This window comes from Syngnathus floridae, chromosome 1 (genome assembly GCF_059516105.1).
Source record: "Syngnathus floridae isolate MCC-2025c chromosome 1, RoL_Sflo_1.0, whole genome shotgun sequence".
NCBI lineage: Eukaryota > Metazoa > Chordata > Actinopteri > Syngnathiformes > Syngnathidae > Syngnathus > Syngnathus floridae.
In genome coordinates this window covers 1,972,794-1,989,482 of record NC_142413.1, presented here as the reverse complement: position 1 = coordinate 1,989,482, position 16,689 = coordinate 1,972,794, and the positions used below count along the sequence as shown (strand labels likewise).

General features: G+C 48.5%; 2 protein-coding genes across 2 annotated transcripts; one reads left to right on the top strand and one right to left on the bottom strand.

Moving 5' to 3' along the window:
• Positions 1-2,669: 2,669 nt before the first annotated feature.
• b4galt1l (DP-Gal:betaGlcNAc beta 1,4- galactosyltransferase, polypeptide 1, like) lies at positions 2,670-9,453 on the top strand. The gene is made up of 6 exons (XM_088387066.1): positions 2,670-3,332; positions 5,008-5,243; positions 6,885-7,072; positions 7,631-7,753; positions 7,867-7,971; positions 8,770-9,453. The coding sequence occupies exons 1-6, from the start codon at positions 3,032-3,034 to the stop codon at positions 8,897-8,899; spliced, it is 1,083 nt and encodes a 360-aa protein (XP_088243192.1). The 5' UTR covers positions 2,670-3,031; the 3' UTR covers positions 8,900-9,453.
• A 29-nt stretch (positions 9,454-9,482) lies between these two features.
• Positions 9,483-15,577, bottom strand: tgfbi (transforming growth factor, beta-induced). The gene is made up of 17 exons (XM_088387054.1): positions 15,341-15,577; positions 14,885-14,983; positions 13,222-13,286; positions 12,972-13,129; positions 12,729-12,893; positions 12,507-12,653; positions 12,295-12,436; positions 12,014-12,226; positions 11,766-11,903; positions 11,568-11,704; positions 11,342-11,478; positions 11,144-11,274; positions 10,835-10,959; positions 10,668-10,770; positions 10,523-10,602; positions 10,134-10,161; positions 9,483-10,052 (listed from the first exon to the last, which is right to left on the bottom strand). The coding sequence occupies exons 1-17, from the start codon at positions 15,457-15,459 to the stop codon at positions 9,991-9,993; spliced, it is 2,049 nt and encodes a 682-aa protein (XP_088243180.1). The 5' UTR covers positions 15,460-15,577; the 3' UTR covers positions 9,483-9,990.
• Positions 15,578-16,689: the final 1,112 nt, after the last annotated feature.

Sequence of the window (16,689 nt, the reverse complement as noted above, 5' to 3'; positions counted from 1 at the left end):
TCTTCTTGAAGACCTATTTGTGAGCTTGGCACACTTGGCAGCAAAAAGCCTTTCGTGTTCAGCTTTTTTCCGTCCGTCGTTCAATTCACTGGCTCCACCCCTTTGCCTGGTTTGGTTTGATTTTCAGCCTCATCCAGGCATGAAGAAATCTACCCATTTCAGTGAGTGCTGGGGGTGGGTTGTATCGCCCAACTCGACACACCGGGAAGAGAACTGCGATGCAAAACGGGTGTTGTCCTTCCTAATATGGTGACGTTGGAAATGCATTGAATCAAAAGCTAGATTAAAACTTCACTGAAATGATGGCCCTCACCGGCCCCGCATGGGAGCGGCCCTCGACTCTCCCGATTAGCCGGCATGCCATTGGGGGTGTCTCAGGATGCCCCCCACCGCATACACACACACACGCGCACGCACGCACGCACGCACGCACGCACACACACGCACACACGGACACACACACACACGGACGGAAATTTGCAAGTTGTTGGATTTTCACTTTTTCTGCATTCCCCTCATGTCAGGTTTTATGCATATCACATGAATCACATATCTTAATGCGGCTTTCAACTCAGGCAGCCACAAATGATTATCGTACTAGTTTCACTGGTTAGTTTACCACCGTAGTCGCTATTATATTCTCTCTCGCGTATCACAACAGCGAGCTGCTGCTCTTGCATAACCATTATTTCTGAGTGCTTGAAGTCTTTATGATATGTACAAAAATAAGAAATGACAGCAAGTATAAAAGAACATTCCACTTTGATGGAACTCTGCAGCTTGTACTGGATGTACTCGATGGTGCTGATAACAAAGGTTTCCAGCACAGTGACGCTTGGTTTCATTCAAGGTCATTCATCGGTGCAGCGTCCTGAATTTTACTCTCTGTGATTCCACCATTTGTCTTCTTCAGTGACATACATTCACTCTTGCACGAGAGCACCTCAATGACCGTACGGCTCACTTTTACGTGGCGCATGCATGAAGGCGGCAATCGGCAACAAGCAAATGCCAAAGGTACCCTACTGGCCCGAATACAAGACGAGGTTTTTCTCATTGAAATAAAACTGATAAAGTGGGGGATGGGGTCGTCTTACATTCGGGGTCTAGACAAAGTCTTTTTTCAAACTTGAGTCTCGAAAAAGACGGGGCTGTCTTACAATCGGGGCTGTCTTATAGCCGGGCCAATACGGTAGGTACTCTGCCACCAGGCACAAGACAAGTATCAACTTGGGAGCAAACCTTTCCTTAATATGTACCGGTTAGGCTGTGAGTTAGGTTTCGCTTTTTTTTCTCTGCCTCCACCCTTGTTTCCAGGACATGATGCTCAGGCCCTCTTAGTTTCTTTTAAGGTCATTCAGAGAGAGAGAGAGGTTTCGTTTTCTTTTCTCCGCCACCTCCCTTATCTTGGAGCCTGAATTTGTTCCTGACAGGATGTTGCCGGTAACAAATGTTTCTATTTTCCAGCACTCTCAGGTTGCCTTGCTCTCATTCAAGGTTATCAAAAGGTGCCGCGTCACCGCCGGGCCAGCACCGTCCCGAACCTTCATCAATTGGAATTTTACTCTCTCCGCAATTGTTATTTTCAATCACTCGCTCATTCACGGGAACACCGAAATGAACTTTTACCTGGCACCTGCAGGATGGCATCGGTTGGCAACAAGCAAATACCAAAGCTACAGTCGTCAGGCACAAGACAAGTATCAATTTGGGAACAGACGTTTCCTGAATAGATTTGATTTTCTTTGCCTCTTTTTGTGCCAGAATGGAATGAGCCTTCCCTTTGGAAGTAAAAGACTCAAGCAGAAAAAGGTTGGGAGCCCAGCAACTAACTGGGACATCTAGTGGCGATAGTTGGGATGTTTTTTTCTATCATTTTAGTTTTGTAATGACATCTTTTTTAGCCGCGGGCATTTTGGAAAAAAATGAAAATTTATTTGATAATTTTTAATTGTTTTTTAAGCGGGTAGTAAATCACAATATCATCGACCATAATATTAGTTTGTCCTCCGATTTAAAATTAAATTCCCAATTTCATTTTGACAATAGATCTGTACTATTATTCTCAAATGAGGACACTTGTTTTTTTTTATGTGTTTTTTCATTTTCAAATGCATCGAGAAGTCGCGCAAGGGGGGATGCTTCAGCTTAACGGGGTTGTGAGGTGAACTTGAAAGCAGTAGAAATACAGAGGATTCGTGTAACACAGGGAATCACTTATGCAAAGGCCACAAAGAAAGTAGGAATTAGTTGGCAAGATACTAAAACAGTGACATCAGAGAACGATATGGGAAATTCATGAAAATTTGTTGCAAAATTAGAAAGACATGATTCATTTTCAATGCCATACATCGCCGATATTGCCTATACCAATATGGCCGTTACGTTGGGACGTTAGCCTTGATAAGATGGCCGCCGAGATGTACGTCACTTTCTGCTACAGCCAACTAAAATTTCAAATTAATGTAAGCAGAAACAAATTACCATTTCAAAAAACAAATTAACACAAGTAGTAACAAATGACCGTTTCAGGGAAACTTTATTACAAACAGTAACAAATTATTGTGGGAGGGGAAAATAAATACAACAAGCGTAAAAAACGTACCATTATTTTATTTCGAAATGTATAAATGGAAACAGCTGTGCGCGTGTTTGACTTAGGGGGTGGGGGGAGGGGGGGGCTGCCGAAAATTTTAGACTTTGGAAGTTCCCGTCAAGTAGTTTTGGTTGCCGCGCGTAACGTTAATCCGTTTAGGACCTGTGACGTAGACGTGAGGTTTTTATGAGCCAGTTCTGTCTTTGAATTTGAAGAAGTGTTTGAACGGGACCAACTTGTGTGAACGCCCGTGAGAAAGGCTAACATAACTAAAGCTAACGTGGCTAATGCTAAGTGCGAGAACTCTGGAGTTGCTGACGTCACTAGTGTCGGTTCGTATTCTGGCTTGCGTCGTCAGGTCCACCTGAGAGAAGATGGAGGTTCTCGTCAGCAGCTAGCAGGGTCAAAAAAAACGGAAGTGAGAGAGAGGTCACGATGGGCTCTGCCGAGCCGACGGTCAACTTTAACGTCCTTCACCGGACTTGCAAGCTCGTCGTTCTGCTCTGCTTCCTGCACATCTCTGTCACCGTCTTCTTCTACGTCCGCTCTCTGGACATTCGCTTCTCCTTCGTCCAGAACCAGCAGACCCGCGCCGGCATCACGGGACACATTGGCACCACAGGAAGCACCGAGGCAGCCAAGCCGCCCCTGGAAGCCAAAGCAGCCGCAGAACCAGAAGATGAGCTTGCGGCAGGCAAAAGCTTGAAGAAATGTCCACAGACTTCACCCCTCCTCGGTCAGACACGTTCATTTTCTGCATCTATTAACAACACTAGCAAACTTGGTACTTTTTCATGACACTCATCTTTCCTTAACTCTTTCCCCCTTTTCTGAACCTGCTCGCTAGTTTTAAAGTTAGTTCTGTTGCTTTTTTTTTTAAACAGTTTCTCTTTTTTGTTTGACTCATTTTTAAACCTGTTCTTGACTTTGATTTTTCTTTATTTCATCAGTTGAACTTATTTTTTGTGTATTCTGTATTTTCAGTTTTTACAGCGTAATATATGACCTTTTTTAATTTCATACTTGCAAAACACTGCATATAAAATAGACGAAAGCAAAGCATTTTAGTAAAAAGAATGAATTATGAAATACTGCCCTTAAACACAAAAATCAGAATTTGGAAAAACAAAAGTTTAAATGGCAACATAAACATTAAACCCCCCCCAAAAAAATGAGTGAGAATAAAAATCCCAAACTATTCTGACACTTGACTTCTGTCGTGGCGTGTTTGAGCACCAACCTCTGCGCGCTGTGTTTCCTCAGCTGTGACCTCCGCCAGATGCCGACGCAAGGCAAGGCAAGTTTGTTTGTATAGCACATTTGATTGATTGAAACTTGATTGATCCCCAGCAGTATTCACACTTACAGAGCGGGTATATAAAACACACACACACACACACACACAACTCAATAGGCTCCTATAAGGCTGCCACACAACGGCGCCACAAAGAAAGCCAATAAGTGTGAAAGTTAAAAACCAAAGCAAAGCAACAAGACAAAGGAAAAAAGTAACAGCGGCCAACCAGCCCCCCTCAATACCAAAGAACACCCCAAAACACACAAAATAGCCTCCACGGGGTCAATAAACAGGTGTAAGGGCAGTCAAGTTAAACGCCGCCCAATGGACCGTGGTCGTGAATCGGTAAAACATCACAGAACAGGCAAACGCGTGAGCAGCGTCCTGGTGCAGATGGTCACCATGGGGCAGGCACGGCGAAGGTCGTTGGTTCCGACGAGCACGAGGGAGCGGACGTCCCACAGGGTTCGCGGCTGCGAGGCCAAGGCGAGGGACCCGGCCAGCACCGGCCGGATGAGCAGAACGGCTGTCGTAGCGTCACGCCACTCCCGACCGATGTGGGGAAAAAAAACATCCGATCCGAAGCGAACTGCACACGCCGCGGTGCGGTAGAAGGCACCAGCATTGCCGAATGGACAAATAGAAAGAAAGAAAAAGGAGAAAAGAAGGAAATAAAGCGGAAAAGAGAGAACACTGCCGGGAGGCTGCCACTCACAGCGGCGCCATACCACAAAACAAAAAGACAATTCAATCTAAAACATTTAAAGCATGACAGAATGAGAAGCAAAACACAAAGACACTGCCAAAATCGAAATAAAGTCATTTCAAATAATAAGATTAAAATGACTCCAGCCAAGCATCAATTCAGATAAAAGACGGGTAAATGGTGACTTTGTTGGTTGATGAAACTTTTCTACAGTTTGAAAACTTTGAAAACTAAAAGCATTTACAAGGTTATTAATAGCAGCCGGGGCAGGCTTGGTGATGGGAACTCGTGTACAGGGGTCTTGATCGATATAAAGCTTTTTAATGGCGCCCAGGTCTTAAGGTCACTTTTGTTAGCGTTGACAAATGATCTTGATCGTATGATTATGTTGGAATACTCTCGTTCCAGTGGGTCCTCTGCGGGTGGAGTTTAACATTCCGGTGAGCCTGGACGATGTGGAGGAGACCAACCCCAACGTGGGGCCGGGTGGCCGCTACAAGCCCAAGGACTGTGTGGCGCTGCAGAAGGTGGCCATCGTCATCCCCTTCCGCAAGCGAGACGAGCACCTCAAGTTCTGGCTCTACTACTTGCACCCCATCCTGCAGCGCCAGCAGCTGGACTACGGCGTCTACGTCATCAACCAGGTAGTCGTCGACGCAGCGGCGAGCTGCCACTCGACGACTGCGCGACACAAACCTCAGTATCGCATGCATGGCTTTGACGCATCAAATTGTGACTGTGACAGTACCGGCAAAGAGATTTCAACTCAGCCATTTGGTAACTGTGCACCTTAAAGGTGCGTACAAGCTGCTTGAAGGGCGCCACTAATGGTTGACTTCTGGCTCACCCCATTTTCTAATATTGGAACCCCAAACAAACATTTTCAGTTTTCCAATTAATGTTTGGTTCGTAGAATATCAATAAAAGAAGTCAAATCCTCCTATTTTCATCCATGTCAGTGGGCGGCCATATTGCCACCTGCTATTGAGTGAAAATGACAGCACAGTTGCCAGGTCTCAGGTGGCAGCCAATCACAGCTCACCAGTTTTCTAGAGCCGAGCCCTGATTGGTTGAGACCTGAGCACTGGCAACTATGATGTCATCATTAGTCGACAGCAGGTGGCAAAATGGCCAATCTCCGAGATGGCTAAAAACAGGTGAATGATGCTGATTAGCGCATAGTCCACAGACGCAATATTAATCAGAATGCTGTGTTTACACGAGCACATACAACATAATTATTGTCAAGAGAATTTTGGGGTTGACTTCCACTTTAAGGATCTCTCAATGTTGTCCATCACGCTGAAAGTGAGCAAATGTTTTTGTCCATTACGCTGAAAGTGAGCAAATGTCTGTTGCCATTCCTAACATGTTTGCAAACCAATAACTCTGCTTTTCAAATGTTGATTTTGCATGTTGGCATGAACAATTCTAACCGTCTTTCTTGTTGTCCTCCTCCTCGCTCTTTTTAACCCTAACCCCGACAAGACAGGCTGTTCTCTCTGGAGGTGCTCAGACACGCCCCCTCCGCTTGGTGTGAGCCAATAGCAGCTCATCGCGGCTGTCCAAAGAACTACGCCTCCTTCTTGTTCTTCTGCTTCTCTTTCGCATTCTTCCTGTAAAGTCGCGGCACGCTTTTGTATCGCCGGTGGTGGCAGGTGAGCTTGCCTTGCCCTCTTGGCAAAATCAAAGTTGTTTTCTCCCCCAAATACAAACTCACGATGGAAACCTCAAAGGAGTCTGAGCAATATTTGTTCCAGCTCAGTAGCCCAAATCCAGCCCATCGAAAAGGTCCAGTTCCCATGTAGGACTAAACTTGAAAGTGCAAGGAAATATTTATCAAAGGTTTGGACTTCACTCAGTATGCACTTGAGTGCGCCGATAAGTCCGACCCTTTCAAAAATGCCCCGCTCGCGTTCCAAAATGAGCAAATACACAGTCTCTTGTTGAATGCGCCGATGCACTATTTTGCGCTCCCAATTGATGGCAATTTGGCGTTTGGTGTTGTACGCCCTCCCAGATCAGTGCCTAAATGACCAAAGTTGATAAATGAACCCTCTGCAGTTCTTGGCACGCGCCATAGAAGGCTTCATTATTGTCTATTGATGACACCAAGTACTACTTTTGTCCGAATGAAAAATCTGCGACGACAGCATTGTAAACGACCCCCTCCAGTGGTCAGGTGACACACCACAATAGCACTGAGGATCGACACGGCTGCTGAAACCGGACGCCATCTGAGCTCCTTGTTCGTATGTGTGTGTTTGTGTGTGCCCGCGCACCAGGATGGCGACGAGATCTTCAACCGGGCCAAACTGTTGAACGTGGGCTACGCCGAGGCCATGAAGGAGTATGACTACGACTGTTTTGTCTTCAGTGACGTAGACTTAATCCCCATGGACGACCGCAACATCTACAAGTGCTTCAGCCAGCCCCGACACTTGTCCGTGTCCATGGACAAGTTCGGCTTCAGGTCAGACGCACACGTATGGCGCTGAACGATGAATCTTTTGGCAATCCAAATCGGGAGCGGATCTCAGACCAAGCAATTTTGCGTTGTCGAGTTTTGACATGTCCTACTTTGGGAGCGGTCACTGAAAGAAAGTTAAAGAAACGTGCGAGAGTTCAGTGGCGGCGGGGTTTTTAATGCGATTTGTCGTGGGAATCAAACTCGCGGTGTCGTCACACAAGACAGGCAAGTGTGGCCCTACACCAGCAGCGACTCCCAAACCCTTTAAGGTTTTCATGCCATGTTGTCATTTTCCGTCAAGTTTGCAAATAGACGATATTGCACGGAAGCTTGATTTGAAGAAAATGGTTACCCGAGCCGCAATCCAATCTTTTCACAGTTTCAGACCTCGTGTGTTTATTTGTGCAACAGTGACGGCTGAGAGGAAAGTGATGTGCTGTCAAACTCTCATGATCAACGTTTCCTCTTTCCTGCGAGGGAGCGACAGGCTTCCTGTTCCCTGCACAAAATTGTGCGTCAGTCGCTTGCAGAAGTCACACACACTCGCACTCTCATGTGCAGGTTGCCGTACAATCAGTACTTTGGTGGCGTGTCGTCCATGAGGAAGGAGCAGTACCTGAGCATCAACGGCTTCCCCAACAATTACTGGGGCTGGGGGGGTGAGGACGACGACATCTACAACAGGTCGGCATTATTCGCAGACATGAGCCATCGTTGTAGAAAAAACGAGTGATGGAGGGGGGGGGGGGGGGGGGGGGGAGAAACGTCTGTAACAGGTGACTTTGGTCTTTTGCCAGGCTGGCGTCCAAAGGGATGACCATCTCCAGGCCCAGCGGCGATGTGGGTAAATGTCGCATGATCCGCCACGAGAGAGACAAACAGAACGAACCCAACCCTCAGCGGTACGGTAACACGCTCCTTCCTTCCCTCCCGCTCTCCTCCGTCTCACCTCGTCTCTCTGCTCTTCTTGCCGACACAGCGCTTTGGCTCATAAAAGTAATGCATTACAGTCGTGGATGAATGAATTATTTTCACACATGGAAAGAAGAAAAAGCTCAAGTATGAAACATATACCAACAAAAATCGTCACTACACAATCGGAAAAAGGAGCAGGAATTTTTCGGAAACTCCCGAGTCTCGATGCTACAGCGACCAATAGAAGAGTTTTTATTTCACGATGAAATGTATTTCAAGGTGCGATGTTTGTTCCTTTCTTGAATTCTCCCACTGCTGCAGAAGATCCGCTTGCCCCACCGAGAGTTTCCTCACCGCGCCTTTATCGCAACCAACTCGCTTGCTCTCCGAGTCACGCGCAAAATATTTCACCGATGTCGCTCCAGTCTTCTGGAAACGTCCAGTGTCGTCATTCCTTCCGCATTTCTCGCTTTTCCTCGGCCGGAAGATCCTTTCTCCTCCCCGTCATTCTAGAAAACTTGAACTGGCTTTCTGGTACGCAGTTGCGGTGGCGAGTAGGTTGCCGGATGTTTAGCTTCTGTCGCTAGCCAGGACGCAGCGCCTTTTTGCTAGCTGCCCTGTCTCTCTCTCGTCCCACTTGCTCGCCTGTTCTGTTCTCCCTCGTCCGCTTCTCTCTCGCGCCCGTTTTTTTTTGTTTGCTCTCCCAGCTCGCTCACTTCTTGCTCTGGTCTCTCGGAAATACTGACCGCCCGCTCTTTTTTTTTTTTTTTTTTGCACGTCGCCAGGTTCGACCGCATCGCTCACACTCGGGAGACGATGAACAGGGATGGCATCAAGTCTCTGTCCTACAAGGTGGTTTCCAAGGAAAGATTGGCGCTTTACACCAAGATCACGGTTGACATCGGAAAACCGTGACGAGCAGCCGGCTGTGCGCTCACCCTGGCTGCTTTTTGCTATGCTGGACTTTACTTTTGTCAGCTTTTTTTCATTACTGGTCCCCCTCAATCAATCAATCAATCAATCAATCAATCAATCAATCATTGACCTTGTTTTTGTATTTTGCTGTTTTTTGTTTGTTTTTTAAAGTCATCTCAAATTGGATCCTGCGTTGATCAGCTTTAATCACGCCGATGTGCGTGCGCGTTGCATGTCTTGATAATCCTGGTGAGAAACGTTGATTAGTTTTGATGTGTTTGCGTTGGATCCATTTCAAGTGTTCAGAATACCAAACAATTTGACTGTTCATTGGATGTGTTGGATAGCTTCCACGTGACCTTTGGACAAGCAGCATGATTGATTATTCTTCAGCTTTAATTGTGCCATGTAGGCTCCGCCCCATCCATTTTGTGAATTTCATGGAGGATGTATACGACTGATGGTTCTTGTTTTCACAGTAATTGCACACTTGCCATTGTTTTCAATGTGAAATCCTCTTTTTCCTTCCAAAATAAAACTTGGGATCAATGTGACACATTTTATAAAACATAAGTGAAACCAATTTTCAAAAGCTTGGTGTGCATCAACTTACACACACACTCGCCACTCTGGAGCTTTATTTTACAAAAACACACTGGTCGACTTTGTGACCACAATTGTAAAAACATCCTCATCAACAGTGTCTTGATTGAATTGAAAAAGCAAAGCAACTCAAATGCGGGCCGGCTCCGTTTCCCCACGATGCAACATTGACCACGTCCAAAAGTGGACGATTGATACACGTCTTTGTGGTGATCTGCTTTTGTTAGTGAATGAACTAGCAGGGAGCAAGCGTTGGCTAGCTAGTTAGCAATGATAATAAGCTAGTTAGCATTTAGCAACAATGCTAAGAAGCAAGGAAAGCTTCCTCCAATCTGGACTGCTTTCAAATTTTGGTTTTGAAGCTCAATTCTTTGTTTGATGCCGTGCGTGCGGGTGGCTAGATTGCCAACAGGAAGTGAGCATATGAGCCACTAGTTTAAAGAAGAAAAAAAAAAACATTGCAAATGTTTCACGAGAAAATTGTATCATCACTGAGAGGCATTCATTGTCCTGCTGGAGCGACTTTGAATAACCTTCTTGAAAAGTTCGTCTGGAAAAGAAGAGGAAAATCAGGGCGGCGTCGGCCAGCGTATGAGGAGGTCTGCTTAGAATAGAAAAAAAATCAACTTACCGTTCCTGAAGCTCCTAGAATCTGAGCGCTGGGCAAAAGATAAAAAAACATGAACGACGTCAACGAGCAAATTGACAAACGCCATCAACACACCGAGCCGATAATCGGCCACACATCGGCACGTCGGGGCCTCTGAAAATGGTGGTGGGCGCACCGCGGATGCTCGGCCACGCCCCCGGCGCCAACAACTACTGGATGTAATCGCCTGGTAGCTCGTGGTGGCTTCTCCTCAATCATTAATTGCGCTTCACTTAGTTCCGTTTCGTCGCCTAGTGGACTCTTGAAATGAGCAAAAACAAAACAGCCTCGTTCATGCCGACGGTGCTCGGACGTCAACTCGGTATGTTGAGACTCTTTGTCATGGGACTTGTGATGTCATCGATTCTCACCATGGAAGAGGTAGCGGAAGAAAACGAAGACCTGAGGGAACCCAGCGGGCCGTCAGCTTGCTCTCGGTCCACCTTGGGAGCTACGAGCAGACAGACGGGCGTCTTTACCGGGCGCGACAAAACCGAGCGTCTCGGATGGACTCACGCAGCGGTTTGACGATGCTGTCGACGCCGTGCACGACGCCGTTGGTGGCCATCAGGTCGCCGATTACCACCGGCACTCGGTTGACGAAGACCGTGTTGTTCCTCTGCGGGTGGCAGACGTTAAGGGAAAGACGAGGCGCAAAGCGCGAGGGAGTGGCGAGCACTGACCACGCCCAGCTCCAGCTTGTCGCCCAGCAGGGGCGTGAGTCTGGTGTGAGATCCCACGCCGCCACGGACCACCATCCCCTCACCAAGGTGGTATTTGAGCAAAGCTGACAGCTCCTGGCGGTTTCCTGAAGAGCAGCGGTTGACATTTACTTCCACGCGGACAGCTTCCCGTAAATATTTGTCCCGTTGGAAGCGGCACAGTGCAAATGTTTGTCGTTTAAATCAGCGAGTCGAGTCAACACGTCGCACGAGCGGGGCCCGTCAAATGCCGAAAAAGGTCGCTCGCTGCCAACAAAAGGCGTCACTCACGCATCAGCTTGTCGACTTCCGGCTGCGTCATAGCGTGGAAAGCGGCGTCGGTGGGCGCGAAGAAAGTCAGCGCGCCCGGTCGGTTAAGCAGCTCCGTCAGCCCGGCCACTTGGATGACGCCAACCAGAACACTGAAAGGACCGCAGGAGAGGCTCGCCGCGGCGGTTCAGCCCCGAGTCGCGACGGCACCGGACTCACCTGAAGCGATCGTCCGCCTTCAACACGTCCATGACGGTTCCCGTTGGGGGCGCGAGAACGCTGTCGACGGTGAACATGGTGCCGTAGCGTCCCGTCTTGTCGTGGGCGGCCAGGCAGGCGTTCTCGATGCACAAGTTCTACGCCGGCGGCACAAAAACCCGTGAAGCCGAACTGACGGCGCAGGAAGTGAGCAAAGAATCAGCGGGAAGGAAAGTTGAGACGTTACGTTTCTGTAGACAAAGACTCGGAGTTTGACACCCGAGAGCGTCTCCAGCTCCTGATTGTGATACAAGGACTTGGACGACAGCTGTTCCTTGACGACGTGATTGCTCATCACCCTCCGCGTGTCGCCGCTCACGCTCCCTGTCAACGGCACGCGGGTCAAGAGCGGGCCCGACAAAGGTCGCTGACCAGTTCCTCTCACCTCTGAAGGCGTCGTCCAATGGGGCCAGCATGGTGAGAGCTTCGGAGCCCTTCAGGTGGTGGCTCAGGCCCGCCTCCACAAACATTCGGGTCGCCGTCGCCACGTTGGAGCCTTCGGCCAGCTCCAGCAGAGTTTTGGCTGCACGACATGTTTTTGTTTTTGCTTTTGACTTGTTTTGCTCATTTGGAGGTCTCCACTTTGACTAGTTTCTAGCCAGCAGTGCTGTCGAGCACTAGTTTCCAGCGTACCCGAATCGGGGATGAGCAGTTCGTCGATGTAGTGGATGACGCCGTTAGTGCCCAGCTGGTCCTTCTTAACCACCACAGCTTTCCCGTTGACCGTCAGCCGATCTTTGTCGCATCCCACTTCCAGCACCGTGCCCTGCAGCGTCTCCATCGGCGTTCCCGACACGATGGACTCGGCGCAGCGCATGTTCTTCAGGATGTGGTAGTTGAGCAGGTCTGAAAGCCACAACGTCAGCGAGGCCAGCATGTGAACAGCGAAACCTTCAGACGTGGCGTCCCTCTACCTCGAAGAGACACGGGATCTCCCAGAATTCGGTTCAGGGTCTCTGGCGGGATCTTCTGGAAGGCCTCGTTGGTCGGAGCAAAGATGGTATACTGACCCTCGCTCTCCAAAAGGTTGGTGAGGCCGGCGGCGGCGATGGCCGTCTGAAAGGAAGCGGTGCGCTCTCGTCAGCGTGACGCACCATGGAATCACGGAGCGAGAGCCGGCACTCACGCGCAGCGTCTCGAGGTCGTCGTCCACGTCCATGAGCATGTGCACGTTGTTGGATATGGCGGTAATGACGCGGTCCACCACGTGCACGATGCCGTTGGTGGCGTGCTGGTCCGGTTTGATCAGACGAGCGCAGTTCACCGTTATGATCTGAACGCAAAAAAATATATATATTTTCCACGTGTGTGTGTGTGTGCATGTGCGGGCTAGTGTGTGCGTTGTTACCCCGTTGGAGTAGTGGTGCACGTGCACGTGGAAGTCCTGATACATGGAGGAGAAGGAGGAGCCGTGCTTGAGCTCTTCTGACGTCAGGCGGCGGTTGATCATGTGATAGTGGAGAGCGTTGAGCAGCTCGATGTTCACGTTGCTCACCAGCGCGTCCAAGATCTCCTGCACGCACCATCAAAGTTGGGGACGGAAAGTCAAAGCACAGTTTGAAAAGGGAAGGAGGTTCCCGAAAGGACCGACCGTGGGCAGCGCGGCCCAGGCCTCGTTGCTGGGAGCGAAGAAGGTGAAGCTTCCGGGACCTTCGATCTCCTCCCTGAGTTGGGCTCTGTCGGCATACATCTTGGTGGTGGACGCGCCCACCGCCCCCACCGTGTTGTAGATGTTGACCAGAGGCAGCGCTGTAAACACAACAAGAACCTCAACCCTGGGAAGCTCGACGACCAAAAAGGAAAACTCACTTGCATTTGGTGTCAGAGGTCAAAGATCATACCTGCAGGGCAGCCTCTCTCTCCAGGAATCTTCTCATAACCCGGACAGCACTCGTATGTCACCACCCTGCGCCGGGTCACACATCCTCATCATCACGTCGGTGACATCACGTCACATGACTAATGCTCCATGCAATCAGAACCAGCCTCTACTCGCTGCCCTTCAAATTGGATTGTTGCTGGAAATGCAAGTTGGGGTGGGAATGCCTTGATCCATATAAACAACATTTTTCCACTGGACCACCTCATCGAGCTTAGCAGATGCGGAAATTCTTGTCTTCTCGTAAAAGTTGTTTGTAAATGTTTTTTTTCCGTGTGTATTTTTCCCCTCCACATTGTTAGTAAATAAGAGTCGGCCTTTTGTGTGCACGCCTGTGTGTGTGTGTGTGTGTGTGTGTGTAGTGAGAAGACCAACGCAAGCGAGCACTTTACAGGGGAAGCGGATCAGCGCAAAGATCGGATCCAGCTGCCAGAGCTGACACCGGGCCTGAAAGCTTGGCTCTTGACTTCCTGTTGAGATTTCCATCATAAATGAGCCTCATGAAGTTCTTATCCTTGGAGAGACCGAGAATCTGCAGCCAAATGTCTGCAGGGCACTCGGCACATTAAAAAAAAAAATAAGAAATCTGGCTGTGAAAACCAAGAAAAGGAAAATCTTGACGATTTGACAGCCATTTGAAAAGAAAAGACATTCTTCCGTCTTCATTTCCAGCTCAAGCGAGTGAAGCCTTGTTGAAGCCTTTTTGTCAGACCCGCGACACGTTCCTCTGGGTTTTGGAACATTCCGGCACTTCCCCACAGGAAGTCCGACTTGTTTTCCAGCAACTGCGGTGCGAAAATCTCAATTTGTCTTTCATGAAAGCAAAACCGCACGGCCACAAAAGAAAACAAAGGCTACAAAAAGTGCGCTTTTTCCTCAAAAGCATCGTGTGTGTGTGTGTGTGTGTGTGTGTGTGTGTGTGTGTGTGTGTGTGTGTGTGTGTGTGTGTGTGTGTGTGCGCGCGCCCGTGATGACAGACCCAGATAGGTTCGGATGCAAACCAAGACGTGACTGAGCAGGAAATGGACAGACGCCGCCTGGCTCGGCACTCACTTGACCTCGTCCACCGAAAACGCAGCCAATCAAATGATTTTTCCAGACGGCCACTTGGAATAAAACAAGAACTAAAACACCGGAGGTCACCACCAGGGGGCCGTCATGAGCACAAGGAGAGCCAGCAGCGTTTTCTGTTGTTTTTTTTCAAACTTTACTTCATTTGGCCACATATGGATGTCGTTCAAATAGAAATGATGACGACTGTTGCAAAGGGACTCCAATTTCTTGTTCAGAATGTGAATTCTCTCCCAGTGCTCAGTGGCGATGTCGTGATTTATTTTCATTTTGATTCTAAAATTTAAAATCTTTCGAATCGAAACCTGGATTTTACAGATTCTTTTCGTGAACACTTGGGTCTACTATGCTACCGTTTTCAAATGTTTTGTCGTCATGGTGCTACCTGGAGTGCTAAATATTTTTGGCGTGCTAACTGATGGTAAAGTCTTGGAGAACCACGGGAATTTCCCCCTTTTGCGTTTTTGTAAGTCTGATTTGCTACTTTTGTCAACTAAGGACAATCGTCGCCATTTGACAGCACAGCATGCGTCCCAGGGGGCGTGGCTACTCACGTGGGCTGGCTGCAAATCTTGCGATGGTACCACTGCTTGCAGTTGGCGAAATATTTCTTGTCGCTGCCTCGCGGCTGCTGCATGGCGCACACGTTGGGCCTGCAGGGGGCGACACACAAAACAGCATTTCATGTCATTTGGGCAGCGTTTCTTGTCCAAAGAAACAACACACGTGGACGATGCGTCCAAGTCGTCGCTGTTGCGGTAATATTCGACGGGCTTTTTGTCCAGTTTTGCTTCGTTGACCAACTTTCACTGACATTTGCTTGCCTGGCCAACATGATCATTTTTCATTTAGAGACAGTCCGAAGAGCCTTTGAGCATCATGCGAGAGGTTTGTGGCTCAGAACAGGAACGTGTTAGTCAGTGAAGCCAGGCGAGCAGTGAGCGGTTAGTTTGCAAGTGCTTGCGAGCGAGGTAGCTTGCATGAGACGAGAAGTGTTCACTGTTTGTCACCCTTGCTGGCGTCCCCGGACGCGGCTGTGCTGCAGGACGGCCTGGTACGGCGAGCGGGCGGCGCTCGGACTCCCCCAGAACAAAAACAACAAGAAGGCGAGCGGCCAACGGGACTTCATCCTCGCGCAATTTCTTGATTTCCCTTCTCACGCTGTCGTTGCCTCCTTCTTTCTTTCTTTCTTGCGCTCGCACGGCCTCTGCTCACTTTTATGCCAGAGAGGGCGGGGGTGGGGGGGCTTCGGGGGTCTGCAGCCCACTGGGCGGAGACTTCCACTAATGCATCGACCGAGAAAAGAGCGTTCTTTATTCGTTTCATTCGTCACCATCAATATGTTTGCTTGTTTCATTCGGTTCATTTAGAAATTGGTCAACCTGTATGGTCAAGGAGTGATGACGTCATCCAAGTGAATGACCACACACACACACACACACACACCGTCTCCTGTTTAACTTTTGTGTTGGCTTTGTTCACTGAAGCGGCTGATGACGTCACGTGACAAAGGCGACATGTGGAGAAATGATGGAGGAGTCTTGACGAATTTCCTGGCGCGAGTTGAGTTTCGTGCTTGAGCACACGTGCACTTTTCCAACATTCACATGCTCGAAGCCGCACAAGGCGGCGGTGTTGAGGAAAAGTCAACAAGTCTCCTGCTGACCCCATCTTGAGCCTTTCAACGCACGTCCTGTGCGCATGCTGAAAGCAGATCTGAAAAATCCAAATCCCTCCACAGGTGGCAAATTTCTCTGCAATACTCCCAGAAAGGGGACAGTCTAAAACGTTTCATGGACGGAAAAATGTTACGTCGCTTCATCTCGGAAAACCGCTCACCAAATTTCACATGCATGACAACTCTTGCCCCTTCAACCTCTCAAAATATTCAAACAACTGCCGTTGTTTTCTTTCGCTTTTTATACTAAAGTCCCGCGTGGCATCTTTCACGTTCATGCTCACGATATTGTCGCAATCTCAACTATGTATGAATTTCTGAACGTGTCTAAAATGTGATTACGAATGTGCGAGGACAATTAAGTGTGTCATGGTAGTAAGCACGAGCATCCACAGAGGGGACTCGCAATTCCAGGGGCGTAGCTAGAAACATTTCAGTGAGGTAGCCAGGCTGATACAACCCCCCAGCGAGGGGTGGCTGTGCGTACAACGTAAAATTTGAAATCGTCAAAAACTTTTAAGATGTAGCACCTGGCTTTTTCAGCATAAAAATGTCAAAAGTAGAAAAAAGAAAGTGTCTTTACCGTTATTAATCGGATTATATAAAAATGAGAAGACATGTTGCCATAGCAACACTGACTCGACGTTATATTGAAGCGTCGGAAGATGTGCAATGAAAGTG

What these genes read in the sequence shown, in the direction of transcription:
- tgfbi (XM_088387054.1), bottom strand. Translation starts at nt 15,459, where the DNA reads ATGAAGTCCCGTTGGCCGCTCGCCTTCTTGTTGTTTTTGTTCTGGGGG. An exon ending in ACGACCTCGAGACGCTGCGC is followed by an intron (nt 12,437 to 12,506) that starts GTGAGTGCCGGC and finishes GCTTCCTTTCAG; the next exon opens with ACGGCCATCGCCGCCGCCGG. An exon ending in ATTGGACGACGCCTTCAGAG is followed by an intron (nt 11,705 to 11,765) that starts GTGAGAGGAACT and finishes TGCCGTTGACAG; the next exon opens with GGAGCGTGAGCGGCGACACG.
- b4galt1l (XM_088387066.1), top strand. Translation starts at nt 3,032, where the DNA reads ATGGGCTCTGCCGAGCCGACGGTCAACTTTAACGTCCTTCACCGGACT. An exon ending in GACGACGACATCTACAACAG is followed by an intron (nt 7,754 to 7,866) that starts GTCGGCATTATT and finishes GTCTTTTGCCAG; the next exon opens with GCTGGCGTCCAAAGGGATGA. An exon ending in AACGAACCCAACCCTCAGCG is followed by an intron (nt 7,972 to 8,769) that starts GTACGGTAACAC and finishes GCACGTCGCCAG; the next exon opens with GTTCGACCGCATCGCTCACA.